The sequence below is a fragment of the Notothenia coriiceps genome, unplaced genomic scaffold, assembly GCF_000735185.1.
Source record: "Notothenia coriiceps isolate Sejong01 unplaced genomic scaffold, NC01 NC01_scaffold00025860, whole genome shotgun sequence".
Lineage (NCBI taxonomy): Eukaryota > Metazoa > Chordata > Actinopteri > Perciformes > Nototheniidae > Notothenia > Notothenia coriiceps.
This window is the reverse complement of record NW_011358561.1, coordinates 1-19,642: the sequence shown is the minus strand read 5'-3', so window position 1 is coordinate 19,642 and position 19,642 is coordinate 1. Positions and strand designations below refer to the sequence as shown.

The following is a 19,642-nucleotide window of genomic DNA, read 5'->3' as shown; positions in this document are numbered from 1 at the left end:
AAATGAACCTTCACAGTCCTTCGGCAATGCTTTGTGATGCCAAAGATGTTGCCACCGCTCCCGAAGTTGCTGCCGGAGCCTGAGAAACTCCACCGGTGGTCATACGATGGCTTAAGATGCCCTCACAAATGGCCCGATGTTGTTACGATCAGAGCCGAATTTGAACATTTCCTTAATCGTGTGTCCATCGGGTGTCAATTTCGGAATAGGGCGGAAGTTGCTTTAAAGATTGAACCCAAAAATGTTGTGAAAAAAACCTTTTAATATAATGTTTTTATCAAAGTATTTTGCAGTGGATATTTTTGTCTCGAATGACTAATTTGCGTAGTCGATTTGTTACACAGTGAATTAAAGACCGATTTGAAAAATTGGAATTCCAAAATAGATCGAGAAAATAGCCTTGTTACAAAAAATTAGGCCATTTGCAACAACACAACCAAAGTTATTGCAAAATGAAAAGTGAAATATGTTGTCATGTATTTCTTTATTTCAACACCACCCATGTATTTTATTTATCGCCCCCCAAAATACAAATGCCCATTAGTATTTTTCACACTAACAGGCAACAACTAAGACTTTTGATCACTGATGACATATACCATGTGAAACCCACGTTGTTATATTATTGGCTTACAAGCCTTCTTAGCAGCGGCACTGGTGGCAACCACACGTCACATCTAACATGTGTGAAAATTCTGTTACATCATGAAAATGTAGATCTGACTTTTTTCCTCTCAAGGCTTCCGAAGTCTGCGGCTGTTATAGAAGCGCATTGCTAAATCTAAACTGGAACCTCAAAAAGCCTATTAGATTACATTCACAATGATTATTGATGTAAATTGTCACCAATAAGTAAACAAACGTGTATTTATGGACAATATGTATATTTGTTTTTTGTGGCAGGCACTATTAAAAGCCTTGGCTGAGACAGAACTGGACGATGCAAAGGACCTACTGGAGGCGGACGTGCCACAATTGAACGCCATCATCAGGGAGCGGGGCTCCGTGCAGCTCTCCTTCATCCAAGAGCCCGTCTCAGTGCGAGGCTGGCCCCTGGGCCTGGCTCTGGCCTCGGCCCCTTCCATCACCATGTCTCTTACAGCCACGGGCTTCCAGAAGATGGTGTCTGTCATGGCCTCCCTCAACCTGCCCTCCAGGAGAGGGGAGTACAAGTTGGAGCCCAACCAGTACTCGCAGGAGCTCGCCTCCATACGGGCCCAACCCAAGGTGAGGGCACACCCACGCCAATTCTTCCAAATCTCAAGTTTTTTATTTATTGGAGGATACTTACGATTGAATTCTTCTTTCCTACCCAGGGATCTGTAAAGCTGCACTACCGGCGGTCTCCACTCCTCTACGCTGACAGGAAGCCCGACATGAAGAGTGACATGAGCGGGTTCAACGCCATCCTGCTCGAGAAAACTTTGTAAGAGCTCCTCCTTTCGCTGAACACTAATGTCTGATTACTTGCACACAGATTAAGGATAATCTGGCACAGAGGTGCTTTTGCAGTGAAGCATCTGCTCTTCCATAATGTGACACAGAGGGAACAAACCTGACATTTTATTCTGGCATTTTGTTAAAATGTGTTCAAAGGGACCATTTTCAGCTTCATCTTTTTTTAAATGATGCCAAAGTTGATCTCTCACTGTGTTATACACAGCTGCCAATACCTGCAACACATGCCCCGGGGAGTAGTAATATTTTTGAACTACCAGGAGGTCAGGTAAGATAATGTAGTGTGCTGGGCCTTATTAAGGTCTGTAGTACAATCAGAACACTGAACAGCCACATTTGAAATCAGACCAATAGAAAACCATGATTGAACAGAGTAGTGATTATTATAATGTCACTGCAGGACAAGACAAAATATATTTTTATTATTCGTAGTCCTTGTCTGGAAAACTGTAAATACATAGCACAAACTTAAAACCTTTCAAAAAACCAGACTTCAGGTTTTTGTCTCCTTGATGCCTCTTCAGAACATCTGACTGCTGATCGAACTATTTGGCCTTTGACAAGTGCCTTTCTTATAATCTACAATCAAATCATAAATGTGCTTATTTATTTAAGGGTGATTGTTTGTGTGATTTTTATAGATTTATTTTGGTTGTATAAACACATAGGTCGGATGCGCAGATTATCCGGTTATTAGAACCAGCATTTATTTTGAAAGTAAATGATGCTTTAAAAAAGTAAAGTATTGCACACGTAAAGCACATCTTGCACATTAAAACTACACATCTGCTAATATGCAGCTATAGACACACAATTAATGACCAAGCACACACGTCACTTATGTGATACAGGGAAAGAATAAACCCAGGTTTATTCAAAATGCTGCTTTTTGTTTGACAAGGGTCTTTCTTATTCGCACATCTGTCAAATGTCTGGCCAAAACACTGTGTGGATTTGCTGCAGAAGGTCCTGCAGAACAATACCAAAGTCTTTGTACTCCAATGTTTTGTGTCGGAGAATAAACATAAGTGCCATCAAGTTTTGCTATAGTCTTTTTCAAAATATATTTTATAATAACGTGACAATTGTGTTCATGTAACTGACATTGATGTTTAATATCCTTTAAGCTTTTGGCTAAAAGGACATGTCTCTTGTTATACATTTCATCTTAATTTGATTACTAAATAATGTATTTTAACCGGCTTCCAGCTGTTGATTTACTTAAATGTGTTTTTGAATAAAAAAATATATATGTATACTGCTTGTCAGTGGTACCAAGGGATCAATGTGTAAAACTTGAAATATTAATATTTAAATGACTTATTGAAATAAACTTTATGCATTTTCCTTTCATCTGAATGTGTGCTTACTTGTGATCAGCAATTCAACCACAAACTACATCATGAAGCCTTTTTTGTAGACTCAGGAATGGAAATTGTTTTAAAATATTTTAGCATTTATTTAAACACTATTCATTAAAAAAAAAAAGAAAATAAGAGTTGATTCACATGCTTATTCCAAGACTTTATAGAAAAATATAATGAAAGATGATCTGAGAGACAAACTAAAGCAGGGGTGATTTTATGAATCATCGCGTCCTTTGGCTGTTAGCTTCATACACTGATCAGAAAACTCGACAAACAGAGGCTCCTGCATGGCCGCCTTCATCGCCTCGTCTTTAACGTCTGCGCTGTCGATGGAGCGCAGCAGCTGTCTCAGGTGGGGGTTGCAAAGAAGATCTCTCATCTCGTTGGACTGACCTGTAGAGACATAAGAAAACATAATTTACCCAAGGCTTTTTTGGATATGCAATGTATGTGGCCGTGAGTAAATGCAAGTGTTAGATGGAGAAACGTTTGACATGGGACACCGCTGATCAATGCAGAGAAGACGAGAGGTTCTGTTGGATTAGTACCTAACAGCTGGAGCTTCTCTAGAGGCACTTTGTCGATGATGTCCTCTTCATGCAGAAGTTCCTCCTCAGTCGTCTCTGCAAAGACAGGGAAGCAATTGTGAAGTTAAATGCGTATTTAAATTTCACAGCCTTTCTTTGCTGTGACTTCATCTCCAAATGAGAAAAACGTTTGACTACTAACACAAAGAGAGTGAAATGCTCAGGTTTTCTTTATTTGTTTAAATACAGTAACTGTTCCCAGTTCTATTGATTAAATAAGTTGAACAATTTAAAATGGCTTGAGACCACAAGCACTCTTTGTCTAAATGGCCCACCACCACCTATTATTTTATATTTGATTTGTGCTGGGAGAGTAAAGCATAATTTGACAACTTAAAAAAAGACTGAGACAGTGGGATGCACAGCCTGGTGACAATAGATTACCACACTTATGTGTTTATTATCAGATAAGGACTATGGATGTAGTTTGTCATTTTACCTAATTCTGGAATTTGTACACATGTTTTTATCATAAATAAAGATGAAATAAGAAACTATTTAACACTGCATGAGACGATAAGCATTGTAATAACAGAATTTAGAGTTTTACTAAATTGCCCACCCCCACCTCTTTATGATATATTTGATTTGTGCTATTTTGGGCAGATATGGACACACTTTCACAGGAATGATAAGGCCATACCTGTGTAGAAAGAATCCTTAGCTTCAGTAACTTCAGAAACGACAGGAAGGCAAGAGTCTGCAGACACATAAAGTTAGAAGGTTGATCAGTGAACGATGAGCATTTGAATACGTCCTATGAGAATGAACACAGCTCGTCTGAACAGCACTTCACCAACATACTGAAATCCAGCTCCTTTACCTTTATGGTTCTTGTAGCAGCCAAGTGAACAACTGAAACAGAAAGAAAAGAAGAATTAAAAACACAAGTATGATCATAATATTTACCTATGTGCAAAACTGAATCAAGGTAACACAAGTACATTCTGTACGCACAGTTTTACAGTATATAAATGTGTTCCATTGTGTTTATTTTTTCCTGAATCTGCAGCACTCAATCTGAATGTCTTAAAAGTTTGAAACATTGCAAAAGTATGAAATGAATAAAATAATATTTTAAGTGATTCATAATTGCATTAATATATATCAATGTCGTTTTTTGAATTGTATAACTATCTTTAAAATTAGGACTATTTTTTATATTGTATACTTTTATATTTATAGAAATTATTATTATTATTTAATAGAATTAAAGCAAACTTAATGCTGAGGCATGTTATTGGAGTCTACATTATCATTGTAAAAAAGGGATTCCATATGTTTACAAGAGTTAAGTTTCCTAATCTAATAATGTATAATAAAATCAGAGTTAATGAATGTATCCTTCAAAACAGCGGAAAAGCAGCCAGTGACTTCAAAACGCGAACTGTTTTTGACTTACGCGGGTTGCCGTCCCTCCCATGTGTTGCTGATGTCGACTTGTAACTTGTAACTTGTTTTCACTTGTAACTTTAAGGGACAATACTTTGCATCACTGGCATATTCTCTACATTTGCCCATGTTTTTCTTTATGCATTTTCTTATTTTGTTAACAGGTGTTACCACGTTTTAAAGTGAATACGAGCCATGCTTAAAGGCCATTATGTTTCAGCACGGTAACTCCTAATTTAGCTTAAATGTCAACAATAGCACTTGATGGATACGGCTGCTATTTGTATATACTTTTTTAATTTAGGTCCGACCTACATACTCAGTGATGTGCCTTAACAATATAAAATATTGGCTACTGGTTCCCCTATAACTGTCTTCTCACTTTAACCAAACAAGCTAATTGAAGGCTAGCTAGCTAACAGATGGTTATTTAAAGTTAACGTTACTTACTATCTTATTTTGCAGGCTGGACATCTGTATTTCGGCGTATGTTCGCTGCACACACTGCATATCTGCATCCTGGCGAACAAATACGAAGAAATGTGTCAAAATGCTAGAAGATCGTATGTGTGTTGACCAGGAAGTTAAATAAGTTCCGGTTGGGAGATATTCCTTCAAAATAAAAGCATGTGACTTCGCGTGGGGTTTCAGCCAAGAGTCAACATAGATTAAACCCAAACACTGATATTTATTAATGCTCATCATCCCTTTTAATTCGTAATTTATTATATTTAACAATTGATTTGTCCATTCTTAATCTTCATTTGTAAAACATTTATTTCCCAGGCTTGTTGGATAGGGCCAAAATAGTTTTCATACATTTCTCAAATTAAACTGAGAGACACCCCAAATATTTCATATTATTAATAACTATCATAACATTTTGAATGCAAAAATACATCTCTTTCTAGGCTGCAGGCTTAATTATTTAAAAAAAAGACCTGTCCCTTGACCTAATGACCTCAGTATCTGGATGTGCATAACACTCATCTGGGAAACAACATGTAAACATAGCAAGGCCTCATTCCCCCTGAAAAAAACACTGGACATGGACAGGAGGGAGAAATTATATATGAAACATTCTGATTGTAGAGAAACTATAGAAAACACAGACGCAAGCATGTAATCCACGTTACTTAACATGACTAAAATAGTTTTAATCAAAATACAAATAATGTCTATTTGGATTCAGTTATGAGCAAAAGAAAAGACACAATCCAAGCTGGTTGAATCATCACCCATTTTTATTGAGTCCAAATACTGTATCATATCTCCTGCACCCACAGACATGACTACACATATATTTATCAAGCACACACCACTGACCTATATTGCTCAACACAAACTATTTTTGCACCAGCGAGAGACAAGCAGGTTCTTGCTACAGAGTATGGAGAGCTGTCTCGTGTGACTGATTACTGGGCATGTTACCGAAGTCACAGCGCTCCATTCACTGGGTCAGGAACAGGGAAGGCAGAGAACCATGGCCATCGTCAACATCAGGAATCCAACTTCGTGTCCGGATCTGGAAGAAAAGGTCATCACAAATAATATCCTGCAACAACATTTGTCTTTTCATCTGCAGATTATTTTGTCAATTTATAATTTGGCCCATAACATGTCATATAAATAATATCCAATACTGTAACCCAAAAGCCGTGTTTACATTTTCATCTTGAAATAAATGCTCACATATGATGGAAAAAAACCGTAATTGTTTATTTGTGGTGTAGAAAGTCTATTTTTTACCATCCTGGCCTGATTTTTATTGACCCATTTTCCAATTTTAAGGTTTCAAAAACACCATAGCAGTTATCTAGCCTTTGCACATTCACAAACATACAGAAAGGGAATTTTTTTTATCTGTTTTTGGCTCTACCTATCGGATTGACCTAATCTGTTTTTGGACCTATCGGATTGACCTAATAGGTGGAACAAAGCAAACTTGAATTCCGAAGCATAGAACGGCCCTGACACAAAGGCAGGTTGTTCAGCTCACATTCATGGCAGTAATCTGCAGGATCTTGTTTGTTATGTAAACATCTTGGTATAAGGTCATTTTTCTTCATGACAAGGAAATTGCTGAATAAATAAGTGTTTTTCATCAAGAATAAACACTTTTTCAGACTACAAAGGCACATTGTTACCTATAAACGTCGAAGAAATCCATCAAGAAGAGGAGCTCTTGGTTCTCTTGCGTTTCAGCTCGGTGTTATGAAATTTTTCTGCAATCTTCCTCTCGTGTCCAGCGGGGCAATGGCGGTTTGTGTTCAGCTCGATTTCTCTCTTGGTTCTCCCTTTGCCACACGCATGGCACGAGAACTCGAGCAGATTGTAATAGTCATACTGGTCGTAAAATGTTTCCTCGAAAAAAACAAATCTTTCCATGTCTGTCGCCATTTGGAGATGGGATGCAGCAGATTTTACCAGACGAGTTCAACAGCGAGTAAACAGCTGTAGCCAGCCAGTGTTTATATACAGAGGGTCACGTGATCGTGGCTGTGACTAAGGAACTACACTATGCTGTAATAAGCACAGTGTAGTGTTTTTGTCGGGAAATATTGATATGTATTGTTAGTTTGTTCATTGTTATTTCACTAGTATGCATGTATTTCCTCACATATTACTGTAACATATAGTATTGATTATTTTGTTATTTCTGTGTCCTGAGTATTTCAACAAGGGTGCTGTGTGCATGTTTGGCAAACCAAATAACATCCTATTGCTGTTATAATAATGTATCCAACGTGCAATACTTTTAGCACTTTATTAACTGACATTTGTTTAGGTTATGGTAAAAGTAATTGGTAATAACTTACATTGCACATAGTGAGTCTATTCTTACTCGAATTTTGTCGCAAGTATCCATTTCTAAAAGTTATTGCACACACCTTAATAAAAATCACACATAACTGTTACTGTTACATAAAGGACTCAACACTGAGCGTTTTTGGTTTATTTTATTTGTAATCGATCAATACATGTGCGTATTTTCCCATTGTATACAGTCTATGTGTATGAGCCTACTTTGTGCTTGCATATAAGATGCCTCTAATAATGTCTCCGCATAGAAAGCCTTGCTCAGTGTTTATGTTCTGTTTTGTTCCAGCGCACGGCCCGCCCCTCACGGTGTGGCACGTCCTTACGCTTTTCCACGTCGCAGTCCTGTCTCGGGCGAACTCTCTGCGTGTCTCCAGCTAGGCCAGAGAGTGATGGCGGCGCCCGTCCTGAGAGTGTCCACCCCTCGGTGGGAAAGAATAGCTAGGCTTCTCGTTTGCCTATTGGGCATACTGCTGTCTATATATGCCTTTCACGTCGAGACAGAAAAGGCTCGGGATCCGAGTTATAAGGCGATGTGCGACGTCAGCATCTCCATCAGCTGTTCGAAAGTGTTCAGCTCAAGGTAATTTGAATTCAGCAAAGAGCGCTCAATGAAGCTGCTGCTATTGTGGCAGCCTGGGAAGGGCTGGCGGTTCAAACTGTCAGAGGCTCCCAGCTAGCATCTGCCGGCTGCCCGCTAACGTGCTGCTAATGCTAACTGAAAACTATTAGTGCCGGTGTGCTGCGGGCTGGCTGTTAGTTAAATAACCTTTCTGGAATAAGTTAACTTTGTGCTTATTATTCAATAAGCATATCATTCGCTTTCTAGCTCAATGAAGCTAACTTTGCTAACGTCAGCTAACGCAACACATTTGTTAACCTTACACTTTAGCCAGTTAGCTATCAACAGTGAGTCGTCAGCATTGTAAAACTGAATCAATGGGCAAGTTGCTGATGGCTTATTTTAACCGGTCCTTCTGGATGCTGTCTGTGTATGAATGGGTAGCACATCTGTAAACGCAACTTTAGCACAAAAGTTGACCACAGCTTGCTCAGACTAACGTTATTGGTGCATGGATGTTGCTGCTGAATGAGTCCATTCATTCCGCAGAACTCTGCTATGATGTTTGCTGGTGAGCTAGTTTAACGTTGTTCATATGGGGCAACTTTTAGACATACTAGCTAGCTCTCGCGTTAGCTGTCACGCTGCTGTCATTAGCTGCCATGCTAATGTCACCGGGGCAGCTATCATTTAGTCCGAGGGGTTAAACCCTATAGACCGGCTAACTAAAGGGACAGTGCATATAAATGCTCCAGAGGTCAGTGTGGAGGACTGCAAAGGTGGATACCTTGTTCCGGTGCTGCTATAATCAGCACACCGTTTTACAGATAGCTACATGTTCATAGCTACATTAGTAAAGCGGCTGCAGGAGTTCTATTTAAGCTATGTGTGCGTTGAAAATAAATCAGATTCGTTAGTCACAAAGATGAGCTTGCAAGCATGTAGAATAACCTCCCTTTAAAGTTAAGATCACAGTTGTTTCATTCAAACAATTATCTGAAGTTACCATTCTAGCTTGATTGTGGGCAACTGTAAATGACTCAAGAGAACCCCACCTATTTAAACAATTTTGAAAGTCTTTGCAGGCCTTGAACTCAAAGACTGGCTGGAATGTGTTTTAGACCCATTACATACTTGTAGGATAAAGATAAGTGACTCAATTCACTCTCTGAGTACTAGATTTTGTCACCTAAAATAAAATGTCAACCATCAGCTCTGACTGAATGTTAACAAATATTAAAGAAATGACTGAATGAAGAAAACAAATCTTCCTTGAAGAAGCTTCGTTCTAAAGGCGAATAAAGCTTAATATCCAGCAGTGTAATGCCATTAAGGGTTGGAAAGTTAATACCATATTCCTGGAGATGGAGATAATGTGTATTTGTTATGTATGTAGAATGGCCTGTTTTGTGCATGCCTCTTAAAGACAAAGCTTTGAAACGCTGACCAGAATCAATCAATACATTAATCAATACATTGTATTGGTCAGATGTAATCAGAAAGGGAAGGTTCTATCCTTCAATCCTGCCAGGTCCTTCAATGTTTGCACAGTGATGCTAAGGGATTCATCCCATTTTATTAAAAAACTAAAATAGTCCACAAAAAAGAAACTCTCCAGAAAAGAAACAAAACAATGCCTATAGTGATACATTTAAGAGAAACATATTGTATAACATCTTAGATTTAAATATTACATTTACAAAAAAATAACACATTTAAGAATTAGCTTGAAATAATTAAATTTCTTTGCAAATAAAACCAGAAATGCCAGATCCTTCAATTTGTGTATTGTCAATTCTGTAGTGAATATAATGGGATGCATGACTATCTGCATTGTAGCAAACCGTAATTCATTATATACAAAGGTAATAGGCTTCTACAATGTAATACATCAAATGAAATTGCTAATGCACACCAAAAGATGCATACAATTATTTAAAAACAAACACAATAACATGGGCATGTGTCGTTCTGGTGAATAAAAATGAATAAAACAAAGGTCTGAGTTATTGATCCAGTCTCTTATCTCCATGCTCCTGCAGCACATCCTAAAAATGAGAAATAAAAACCTTTCATTCTGAGTGAATTCTAATTTTCACTAAAACATTAAATAGTAAGACAAAAATGAAAATGAAAAGACATTCATGTGTGTTGTATTTAAATAGGTCATTGTTTGTTCATGCTTTCACAAATTATCCACTGATCTTCTATGCTGGAACTGACTTATTGATTAATTTGACGTATCTTTCTTAAAGTCATATGGCAGAAAACGCTAAGTAAGCAAGATTCCAGTTAATACTTTGCCTGACCGCAGTAGGAGTTGTTTTAAGAATTTTGCACAAAATCAAATGCACTCTCAAAAAGTTTGTAGCACTACACAGATGAAAGACTGTTTCCTATGCATTATGACCGCACATACCCATCTTCTCTTTGGATAAGAATGTTGTATTTTCTTTGGATGAAATCCACCTTCTCTTTGTTGCTGTTGCAAATAGAAATGTTGTTATGCAGGACAACATTTAGACCTGATCTGATGGTAGTATTTGAATGTCACCCTTTTAAAACATTACTTGTTGAAATCAGAGAAACTCATTAAAGTGGCTGCCTCTATGGACTGACAGCCATCACGTGCACCACATCCTCTGGTGAAACAACCAAGCCTTGATTTTGGTAATCAAGCAGCGTCTGAATTTAGGTATTTTCCTCCCCTTCAGCTGTGGCAGGTCCAGATTAGATTTGAAGTACTTTATTGATCCCACATTGGGAAATTGTTTTGTTGCAGCCACATATTTACAATACATTGCACATAGAAAATAACAAACATAAACCATAAGTAGATATTTTAATATCTATGAAGTATCTATAGAAAACACATTTTAAAATACACAGGATAAGTTAAAATACACTGTAATAGACCAACTGACTACTGAACCAAAAAAAGGCACTGAGGTCTTTGAGTTTGGGTACATAATGTACAAATGGGTGACTGGGAAACTGCTTCAGACTGTTTTGTAGTAGAGCTGAAATGATACGTTGACATATTATTGACTGTTTTAAAACTCACAAATATGAAGTTTCCTGTTTTTATTTTCTTATATCTGATTAAAATTTGGACTGACATAATAAGACATGTAAAGACATCACTGTGGGCTCAAATAAACTAGGTTGGACATTTCTTTAACCTTTTTATGACAGTATTTACACCAACATAGGGATGGTGAAATACCAGTGTTGATTAATTAATTGGTTGATTGATTGATAACTAATATTTATAAATAAATATGGATCCAAAAAGAACAGAGCAGATTAATCGATCATGAAAATAAATGTTTTTTACAGCTGATTTTCCCTGAATACTTTTATGTACATTTGTATTTGCCTTACATAAGAACTAAATGTTTCTAAAAAGCAAACTTCACCCAGCCAATTTACATTTTAATTTATTTACATATACAGTACAGTAAAGTTGGTTGCTTTTTGTCATCCCGAGAAAAGTTGTAACTGCCTTCTCTGCTGATGTTCTTCTGGTTCAGGTGGGGTCGAGGATTTGGACTCCTGGGTTCAATCTTTGGAAATGACAGTGCACTGAACCAGCCCAACAGTGTCTACGGGATCGCTTTTTATGCCTTTCAGCTTCTACTAGGTAAGATGTCATTTTATTTAGAGCCCTTTTTTGGTATTGAAAATGTAGGTGACTCAACAATTTGCTTCCCTCTTTTATCGCTGCATTTGCCAAAAATGTCTCGCATGGCACTGACATCATTTTTAGTAGCCATGTATGAATACAAATATGTAGTTAAAGACTAAGACTGCAGAGATAACGGCAATGGTGGATTAGGGCCATTATTAGTTTAGAGGGGGAGAGGGGGGTTTATCCAAAAAGAAAACTCTTGAAAATAATCAAATCTATGATTTAAAGTGGTACATTTAGAGGAAAAACCGGTATATTCTCTCATATAAAAAAAAAAGTAATATCACACAAAAGCACAAATTTAAGGAACAAAAAAAGAGATTAATAACACATACATTTGAGTGAGATTTAAGTCGGAAGCATACTAGAAAACAAACTTGAGGAGCTACATGACTTTGTTTCTCAATGTTTGATCAGTGGGGCACATGGGGATATCCTTTATCTGTCCATTGTGTTGGAGTTTCTGATGCTCATAAGCGATCACATCATCCATATCAGCATTTAGTTTTCTTCTGAATGGTGGCCTGCAGATCCGCCTGGCCACCTGGCGCCGGCTCAGAACAAGAGGGCCTTTTAGCTGCAGCAGTTAGCACTCACACAATGGCTGCCCAGTTAAGCCAAACTGTTACACAGGGTCAAGATTTCCATATTAAAGACAAGATCAGAAGTCTTATTATTCTTACGGCCATGGAACACCCAATATTTGTCAATAGAAACAACTCCAGAATCTGCATATTCAAGGTTTAACCTTTGATTAATGCCATTGTACAGCATGGGACAACATTAACAGTTACTGTACACTCAATGTATAAAGACATAGAATAATGCAATAGCTGTGGCTTTTCCAATACATTTTCCTTTCACTGTAAATACATGTTATGTAGAGAAGAGGGGTTGGCAATATGGACAAAATCCCCTCATGCTATTTTTTTTTTCGTATCACATTATGAAACAATTTCTGGCAAATCAATTGAGAAACTGAACATTTATATATATATTAAAAAAAAATATTGTCTATTTTCTCTGGTACTTAATTAGCTAGTTTCCCCCCCCCAAATGTGTCTTTATTATATTATTATATATTATATTGTCCAGCCCTAGAAGAAGAGAAGATAGAGATAAACTCAGAAAGTACTTATTTTCCATGCTCAAAGTACTCTGTACTACGACAGCTTTATAAATGTCTGCTTGTGATGGATGTTAGCACTTGTATGACCCGCTGTAGTGGAAAGGGTACTCAGATATTTAACTTAAGTTAAAGTAGTAATTCCCCCGTGTAGAACGTTTTATAATCATATATATTGGATTATAGTTATTGATGCATAAATGTATGGATTATATTTATTGTTACAGCATTTACACATATATACACTGCTGGCTAATTTACTATGAGATAGTTCACCATCATTTATTTTTGTAAATTATAATTGTTTTGATTATTTTAATCTGCAAAGTAACTGTAGTGAAGCAGAATATACAGAATTTACTCTAGACTGTAGAGAAGATATAATGCATCATATAACTGAATACTCAATTAAGCCATACATAATCTTTTAAGTACCTCAACATTATACTTAAGTACAGTCATTGAGTAAATGTTCTTAGTAATTTAACACCATTGGGTCTCATTTCATCAGATTATATCACTAATAATCAGTAAACAATGTGTAAAGCACTGATAATGCCTCTAATTTAGTAACGCCTCAGTGATTTCACAATGAGTCATTACAGCGCTCACAGTTTAAAGCTGTCGACCTGTGTGACTCACGCATGTTCATACACTCCAACTACAGACAAACTAGATATTCTGCCAGTAAGAAAAAACAGGAACTAGAGTTGATATTATAATTTCCTGTTAAAAATATCCAGCCAAAATAATTCCAATAAAAAAATACATTTCAATTATATATATTATATGATATTATCCTAATTATCATCTGCTTAAAACTTTTCAAATTGCAAAAAAACAAAACTGGAATCTCTTTGTTACCTTTTGTACATAAAAATAAAATGATTTCTATTATTATTTTATATTAGTGAGCATCAAATCATAAGTAATGTAGTTATTAAGTAGCAACATTGTGCCAGTTCCTGCTTTAAAAAAAAACAAACAAAAAACTACTTGTATAGTGAGCTAAAAATCTTTTTTAAGTCACTCTGTTTGGGTATTGATGGTTATCCCGTTTATAAAAATTCACCATTATTAACTAATTTGAAGTGTTTTTTTAAAGCAATGAAGGAAAAACTCCTATCGTTCCATCCCAACCAGGAACCTACTATGTCAGCTTAGGTATGGACCAGCCAAATTGTTACTAATGAAACATCACAAGCTTGGCCTTATGTGGCAACAGAATAATATGACCTGTGTTTAAGCTGAATGTCATCACGCGGTGGCTGGGTACAGAAATAGAAAACTTTCCGAGGCTGTAAGCTCAGTCATCAGGTTACTTGTGTGTTCTAAGGTTATGTATTTTTTCCCTTTTTGTTTCAGTTATTTTGTCTAAGCTTTAGTTTGTGTTTCTTGCCATAGGAATGACTGTGAGTGCAATGGCCGCCCTTATTCTCATGACGACATCCATCTTGTCGGTGGTGGGTTCGCTCTACCTGGGCTACATCCTCTACTTTGTCCTGAAGGACTTCTGCATCATCTGCATCACTACATATGCGCTGAACTTCATTCTCTTTACTCTCAACTACAAGCGACTGGTTTACTTGAACGAAGCCTGGAAGCAGCAGCTGCAGGCCAAGGAGGACTAAATCTGTGGAGAACGGCAAGACAAGTACGACAAACAAACAAAGAAAAAGTAAAAAAAGAAACGTGACCTCTGAACATTTGACTTGCCACCAGGAGACCTTGCTTCCAAACGATGTTTATTCTGCTGTGTGTTAAAAAAAAAATTGAAGAAATTTAACTTAAATGTTGGGCCTGTTGCAAACACGGAGGATTTGTAAGTGAAAGGTGTTTTTTTCTTTTTTTTTCTTCCTTGTTTAACATATTAAGGGGGCTGGCTGTGTGTGTGCATGTGTGTGTGTGTGTGTGTGTGTGTGTGTGTGTGTGTGTGTGTGTGTGTGTGTGTGTGTGTGTGCAGTGTGTGTGTGTGTGTGTGTGTGTGTGTGTGTGTGTGTGTGTGTTTGTGCGAGTGTGAGAGATAATGTCAACCCGAGCAAGCAGAAGCAGGAGGCCACAAAACAGATCGATGGAGGACAGCTCTCTCTTGAACAAAAAGGACCACGGGATGGAGGAAAGCGTGACATTAAAGGGGTTTACTTGAAACGGTTAGAAAGGTCCTGTTACTGCACAGCGGATCTGCTCTAAAACTCGGAACCGAGTAAAGGGTCCCAAAATTTGAAAAACACTCATTAGGTCATCGTAAAGTTTGCAGATAAGGTTCAATGGCATGGTGGTGTTGGGGAGGGTGGGGGCAAAAGGATTAACATTTATACAGACTAGTTTCTTTTCATGTTTACACTTTGTAGTATGTTTCTTTTATGAAGAGGACCACTAAAAATAAAACACGGGATAATGTGAGATATTGTGTGTTAGACCAGTCAGATAGTTTTTTTTTGTTGCAATTCTGTAAATAGCTGCTGAGCAATATTCCAGGCTAGATTGTGATTTAGTGTTGATGCAAACTTTTTTTTTTTTTATGGAAAACCTACCAACAAAACAGGGGAAAACATGAGGAAATCTGGAACAAAAAAACGATAAAGGTCACAGCGAGGTGGATGTGTTCTCCTGGTCAGGCATGCAGTTCAGAGTTATGTGGATTTCTTTGTTGTACGTGGTCATTATGTCATCTGAAGCCACAAACACACGTCTTTGAAACAGAACTATGGGTTCTTTTCACCAAGTTTGCTAAAAGGCACCCTCACCCCCTTTTTTTGTTGGTTAATGTGTGATAAGCATTCCTGACACCCACAGAAGTGGGATCCATAAAGACTTATGTGCCTAAGAGTGTTATGGTGAATTACCGTTTTCTTTTTCGGTGTGGGTGGGGCGGGTTAATGTCATGTTAACACACGTTCTGCTCGTTATTTTACTGTCACAGGTCCAAGGCTTTATTTTTATGATTAGTTTTGTAAATGAAGGTACCAGTGAAGTGTTTCTCCCTCCCTATTAGAGTCTCACGAGGTAGCGAAGGCTGCTACACTGTGATTGTCTCCTGAAGTGTAGAGCGGCCTGGTGGCGGAGGCGTCTCTTATCTTTGCTGTTTTAAAAAGGCTCATCTGGCTTTTTGTTCACTGTCCAGCCTGTATACATTTGATGTCAAATTGAACAGTAACGGTGATCTTGCAAAGCTGAGTTACAGTTCATTTGCAGGATGGGAACAAAAACGTTGTCACGATTTATGTTGAAGCAGCAGAAGCGTGAAAAGGAGTACGATTCTGAAAGAATTCAACACAGTATGTTAAGCCATATGTTGAGGTGTGGGATTTCTCTGCTCTTGTAGGAATCCAGAGTTTTCAAAAGACACAGAAGTGGTTGATCCAATATAACAAGGCTTCTACAAAGACGGGTCACAGAATGGGGAAAAGAGCAGCCACAGCTGGCAGTGGCTCTGAAAGAAAGAAATCCACAGTTTCGTCAGTTCAGTTAAGTGACAGAATAGGACAATTGTCTCTGTATCATCTAAAACCCACTGATCAAAAGTCTCCAGACGCATGGTACACTATCTCTGGGCTTTAAGCAAATGTTGGCCATCTGACAATCTTACACACGCTGTCGATAGATCCAGAGCAGTCGTAATAATTGTGATAATGTGATTCATCTGTGGTGTTAAACCAGCTTGTTCACTCTTTCCATCACTGCTACTTTCCATACACCCTTCCCTTTTACATAACTCTCCCCGACACTTTATTTTTGGGTCGCTTAAGTATTGATGATAGCAACTTACAGGAAGGTAGTGTCAGTGACGTGCTTCCTGTAATACCATGAGGTCATAGCTTGTCTTTAGAAGTGGAAACGGAGGTGATACTTACCTCCCCTGCCAGGGTATTGGCAAAGTTAAATTGTTGTCTGTTCATGCATGTTGGAGCGTGATTACTACTTATCATAAATAAGTTGTGTAATGTTATTTTAGGCCATCTTCCAAAGCGTAGTATCATATTTCTTCAGGTTGCAGATAAAGGTTTCCTATTTTAATGGATGCTTCCCGCACTTAATCCTTCACAGTGAAGACGATGTATACTGCTCACTATGTCCATGTTTGTCTGTTTCAGTATAACTGACACATTTGATGCAGTTTGGCAGCCTACTAGCTTAGTAACATAAAGGAATACTCCCACCAATTTAGCATACATTCCAATAACATTTATTTAAAATCGATTCAATTTGTTTTATTCCATGTATTCTTCTTCCTTTTCCTTTGCCCAAACCACCCACAATACAACTCGACCGCCAACTGTCTTAGCCGGAGATTTTGGTTTGGTATGGCCCAATATGACATCCTCAAATGTCTTCTAAAATATAGGAATGGCTGCCAGAAAGAAACTCTAATGGTTTGCTTTGGAAAATGGGAGGCACTTGCGCTACGTGACATGATTGGTAGTAAACTGGCAAAAACATGCAAGCACTGCAGTCCTCTTTAAAAGAAAAAAAGTATAGTCCTCCATAAAATGATTTTAAATGTTGGCCCGTGACTTAAGTCATCTTTAAGATCTCCCTACTACAGTATTGCCTGGTCGGGCTAACATTGGGTTCTGTTTCATGTCAACTCAGAATAAGATTTTGGTCTTTAGTCTGGGAAAGCCTGTGCATTCATGTAGAAAGACAAATCTTGTAAGGATCCTCTTGCACAAGTCAAACTGACATTACATGCTTGTTTCTGTGGCTACAACTATGTGTGTTGACCGTAGAACATGACGTGGCCGACCATTAGCTTCATGATTCTTGTCATACGCAAGCCTATTACACTAGTTTGTGTGCAGTTACTTAAAATAAATGGGTCAGGAATTTGGATGATGAGTCAAAAGTTTGAAATCTTTGGCTGGTAACACATGTTGTGTGAAGATTTTAAGGTAAAAAAGAAAAGGTCAAAATGATCGATTAGTGCGTTTCATGAATATTAGGGCCCTGAGGTATAACTGCCATGTTAGTTGCATCACCAATGCCAACAAAAGTGCCTTCCGTTTGATCACTAGGCCTTGAGCCAAAGACGAGCAACAGTAACAGCCTTGTAAAATGAAGAATGGTAACTTTAAAAAGCACGTATGCTTGCCTTCCTTAAGATTTAATCTGATCAATTGGTAATTCCCAAAGATGTGATTTAAAGTGCAAAAAACGATTCAAAATTTGGCAGACAAAATGCCCCGTCAAATCAATGGTCATTCCCCTTTTTCCTTCCTTAACTCCACTCTGTAATTCTCATCTTTATTTTGTCTAGCTAGGACATGTCTATTTAAACTACATGATTGTAATGTACTTTTTTCATCATTAATAACGCCCTTTAGCTGTTTAGACTGTTAACATTCTGGGCTACTTTAGTAAAAAAAAAGTTGAGGGGGTTGGAGGGCTCGGAATCCATGTGTCAGCATAAAATGTTCATTGAATTTATTTGTGGAGGAAAACTTAATGGGTTTGCTTCTGTATTGCCAAATATGTTTTAAAATGCTGTATTTTCTTACATGGAAAAGTGTTACATGAATGGTAGGAGGGTGTGAAAAAAAATCTGTTTAAATCCATTTTACCTTAAGGGAAAACTGTGGAAAAGGTTGACATGCGAACATTTTTAATTGTCATTGTCATGTGGAAATGATCTACCATTAAAACATTCCCTCTGAAACTACTCATTTTAAGTTATTTGAATAAATACAATTCTGTTAAACAAATTAAGATAAGGTTTGCCAACAGAAAACTGAACTTCTGAAACAGGGAAGATGGCTTAAGGGCTCGGATGTATATATGAATGAACACCTCACTAAAAGAAATGCTGAGATCGCCAGAAAGGCCCGATTCCTGAGGAAACTACGAAAAATACAATCAACATGGACTGCAAACTGCAAAATCTTCATCAAGCTTAATGGATCATCAGAACAAGCCAAAGTGTTCATCAGGGACCTGGAGGAACTGGAAAAATACCAATGAAATAAATCAGCAGAGGTGGGTGTAAGTCCTATGTGAAAGTCATGAACAAGTCTCAAGTCTTGACCTACAAGTATCAAGCAAGTCCCAAGTCACTGTGGTGAGAGTCAAGCAAGTCAAGTCAAGTTATTGTTCAGGTCAAGCAAGTCAAGTCAAGTCATAAGACATTCTAATGAATAAGCCCAGTTTCCGCATTTCCGCATCAGTTAAAAGACAGTGGTTATGAAAATGGATTCAACCCACACTATGATCTTACATACACAGTTAATCATTTGAAATCTAATTTAGACCGATGACAATCATATTAGATTCATATTAACCCCAGAAATGCAGACAATATAGCTAGGACTCAATCAAAAAGTCTGTTCAAAAAGACAGAATTCCAGGTAAGAAAATCATGGCATTTGCCATTACACATATTTAATTTAAATGTATGTTAACACTAGAACCGCCAACAACGTCAGCACCTATATAGTTATCATTTTCAAATCATTTAATTTGTTCCTCTTCATAATTTCCTTATAAACTAAGTAGGACGATGTTAATTTTGAAATTGCTTCAGTTTATCATCATAACAGAAGTAAAAGTAAAAAGTTCAGATTCATTTTACAATAAATCAAGGAATGATGCACTTGTGGTGACACGTTATTGGACATAATTCACCTCTTGTATTGTGTTGCCGCA

The 19,642-nt window shown here is 37.5% G+C and overlaps 3 protein-coding genes and 1 long non-coding RNA gene across 5 annotated transcripts; 2 read left to right on the top strand and 2 right to left on the bottom strand.

Moving 5' to 3' along the window:
* Nucleotides 1-879: 879 nt before the first annotated feature.
* LOC104956343 (unconventional myosin-XIX-like) lies at nucleotides 880-2,803 on the top strand. The gene is made up of 2 exons (XM_010783820.1): nucleotides 880-1,227; nucleotides 1,317-2,803. The coding sequence occupies exons 1-2, from the start codon at nucleotides 880-882 to the stop codon at nucleotides 1,428-1,430; spliced, it is 462 nt and encodes a 153-aa protein (XP_010782122.1). The 3' UTR covers nucleotides 1,431-2,803.
* Nucleotides 2,804-2,961: 158 nt separating this feature from the next.
* On the bottom strand, nucleotides 2,962-5,417 carry znhit3 (zinc finger, HIT-type containing 3). The gene is made up of 5 exons (XM_010783818.1): nucleotides 5,255-5,417; nucleotides 4,236-4,267; nucleotides 4,056-4,112; nucleotides 3,374-3,448; nucleotides 2,962-3,218 (listed from the first exon to the last, which is right to left on the bottom strand). Exons 1-5 carry the CDS (start codon nucleotides 5,320-5,322, stop codon nucleotides 3,040-3,042), a joined length of 411 nt encoding a protein of 136 aa, XP_010782120.1. The 5' UTR covers nucleotides 5,323-5,417; the 3' UTR covers nucleotides 2,962-3,039.
* Nucleotides 5,418-6,030: 613 nt separating this feature from the next.
* Nucleotides 6,031-7,324, bottom strand: LOC104956340 (uncharacterized). Its single transcript, XR_799538.1, has 2 exons — nucleotides 6,952-7,324; nucleotides 6,031-6,329 (listed from the first exon to the last, which is right to left on the bottom strand). It is a non-coding gene; the product is annotated as an uncharacterized lncRNA (long non-coding RNA).
* An 88-nt stretch (nucleotides 7,325-7,412) lies between these two features.
* Nucleotides 7,413-14,901, top strand: vkorc1l1 (vitamin K epoxide reductase complex, subunit 1-like 1). Of its 2 annotated transcripts, XM_010783817.1 has the most exons (4): nucleotides 7,413-8,207; nucleotides 11,720-11,829; nucleotides 14,408-14,681; nucleotides 14,879-14,901. In XM_010783817.1, the coding sequence occupies exons 1-3, from the start codon at nucleotides 8,017-8,019 to the stop codon at nucleotides 14,632-14,634; spliced, it is 528 nt and encodes a 175-aa protein (XP_010782119.1). In that variant the 5' UTR covers nucleotides 7,413-8,016; the 3' UTR covers nucleotides 14,635-14,681; nucleotides 14,879-14,901. The 2 variants fall into 2 exon arrangements, with proteins under 2 accessions (XP_010782119.1, XP_010782118.1); XM_010783816.1 differs by having other exon boundaries at nucleotides 14,408-14,899.
* Nucleotides 14,902-19,642: the final 4,741 nt, after the last annotated feature.

Bases quoted from the DNA above. Each gene is read 5' to 3' on its own strand.
- LOC104956343 (XM_010783820.1), top strand. From the start codon at position 880: ATGTATATTTGTTTTTTGTGGCAGGCACTATTAAAAGCCTTGGCTGAG. The intron at 1,228-1,316 runs GTGAGGGCACAC...TTTCCTACCCAG, and splicing joins CCATACGGGCCCAACCCAAG to GGATCTGTAAAGCTGCACTA.
- znhit3 (XM_010783818.1), bottom strand. From the start codon at position 5,322: ATGCAGATATGCAGTGTGTGCAGCGAACATACGCCGAAATACAGATGT. The intron at 3,449-4,055 runs GTATGGCCTTAT...CTGTCTTTGCAG, and splicing joins TAAGGATTCTTTCTACACAG to AGACGACTGAGGAGGAACTT. The intron at 3,219-3,373 runs GTACTAATCCAA...ATGTCTCTACAG, and splicing joins AGAGAAGCTCCAGCTGTTAG to GTCAGTCCAACGAGATGAGA.
- vkorc1l1 (XM_010783817.1), top strand. From the start codon at position 8,017: ATGGCGGCGCCCGTCCTGAGAGTGTCCACCCCTCGGTGGGAAAGAATA. The intron at 8,208-11,719 runs GTAATTTGAATT...CTTCTGGTTCAG, and splicing joins TCGAAAGTGTTCAGCTCAAG to GTGGGGTCGAGGATTTGGAC. The intron at 11,830-14,407 runs GTAAGATGTCAT...TTCTTGCCATAG, and splicing joins TGCCTTTCAGCTTCTACTAG to GAATGACTGTGAGTGCAATG.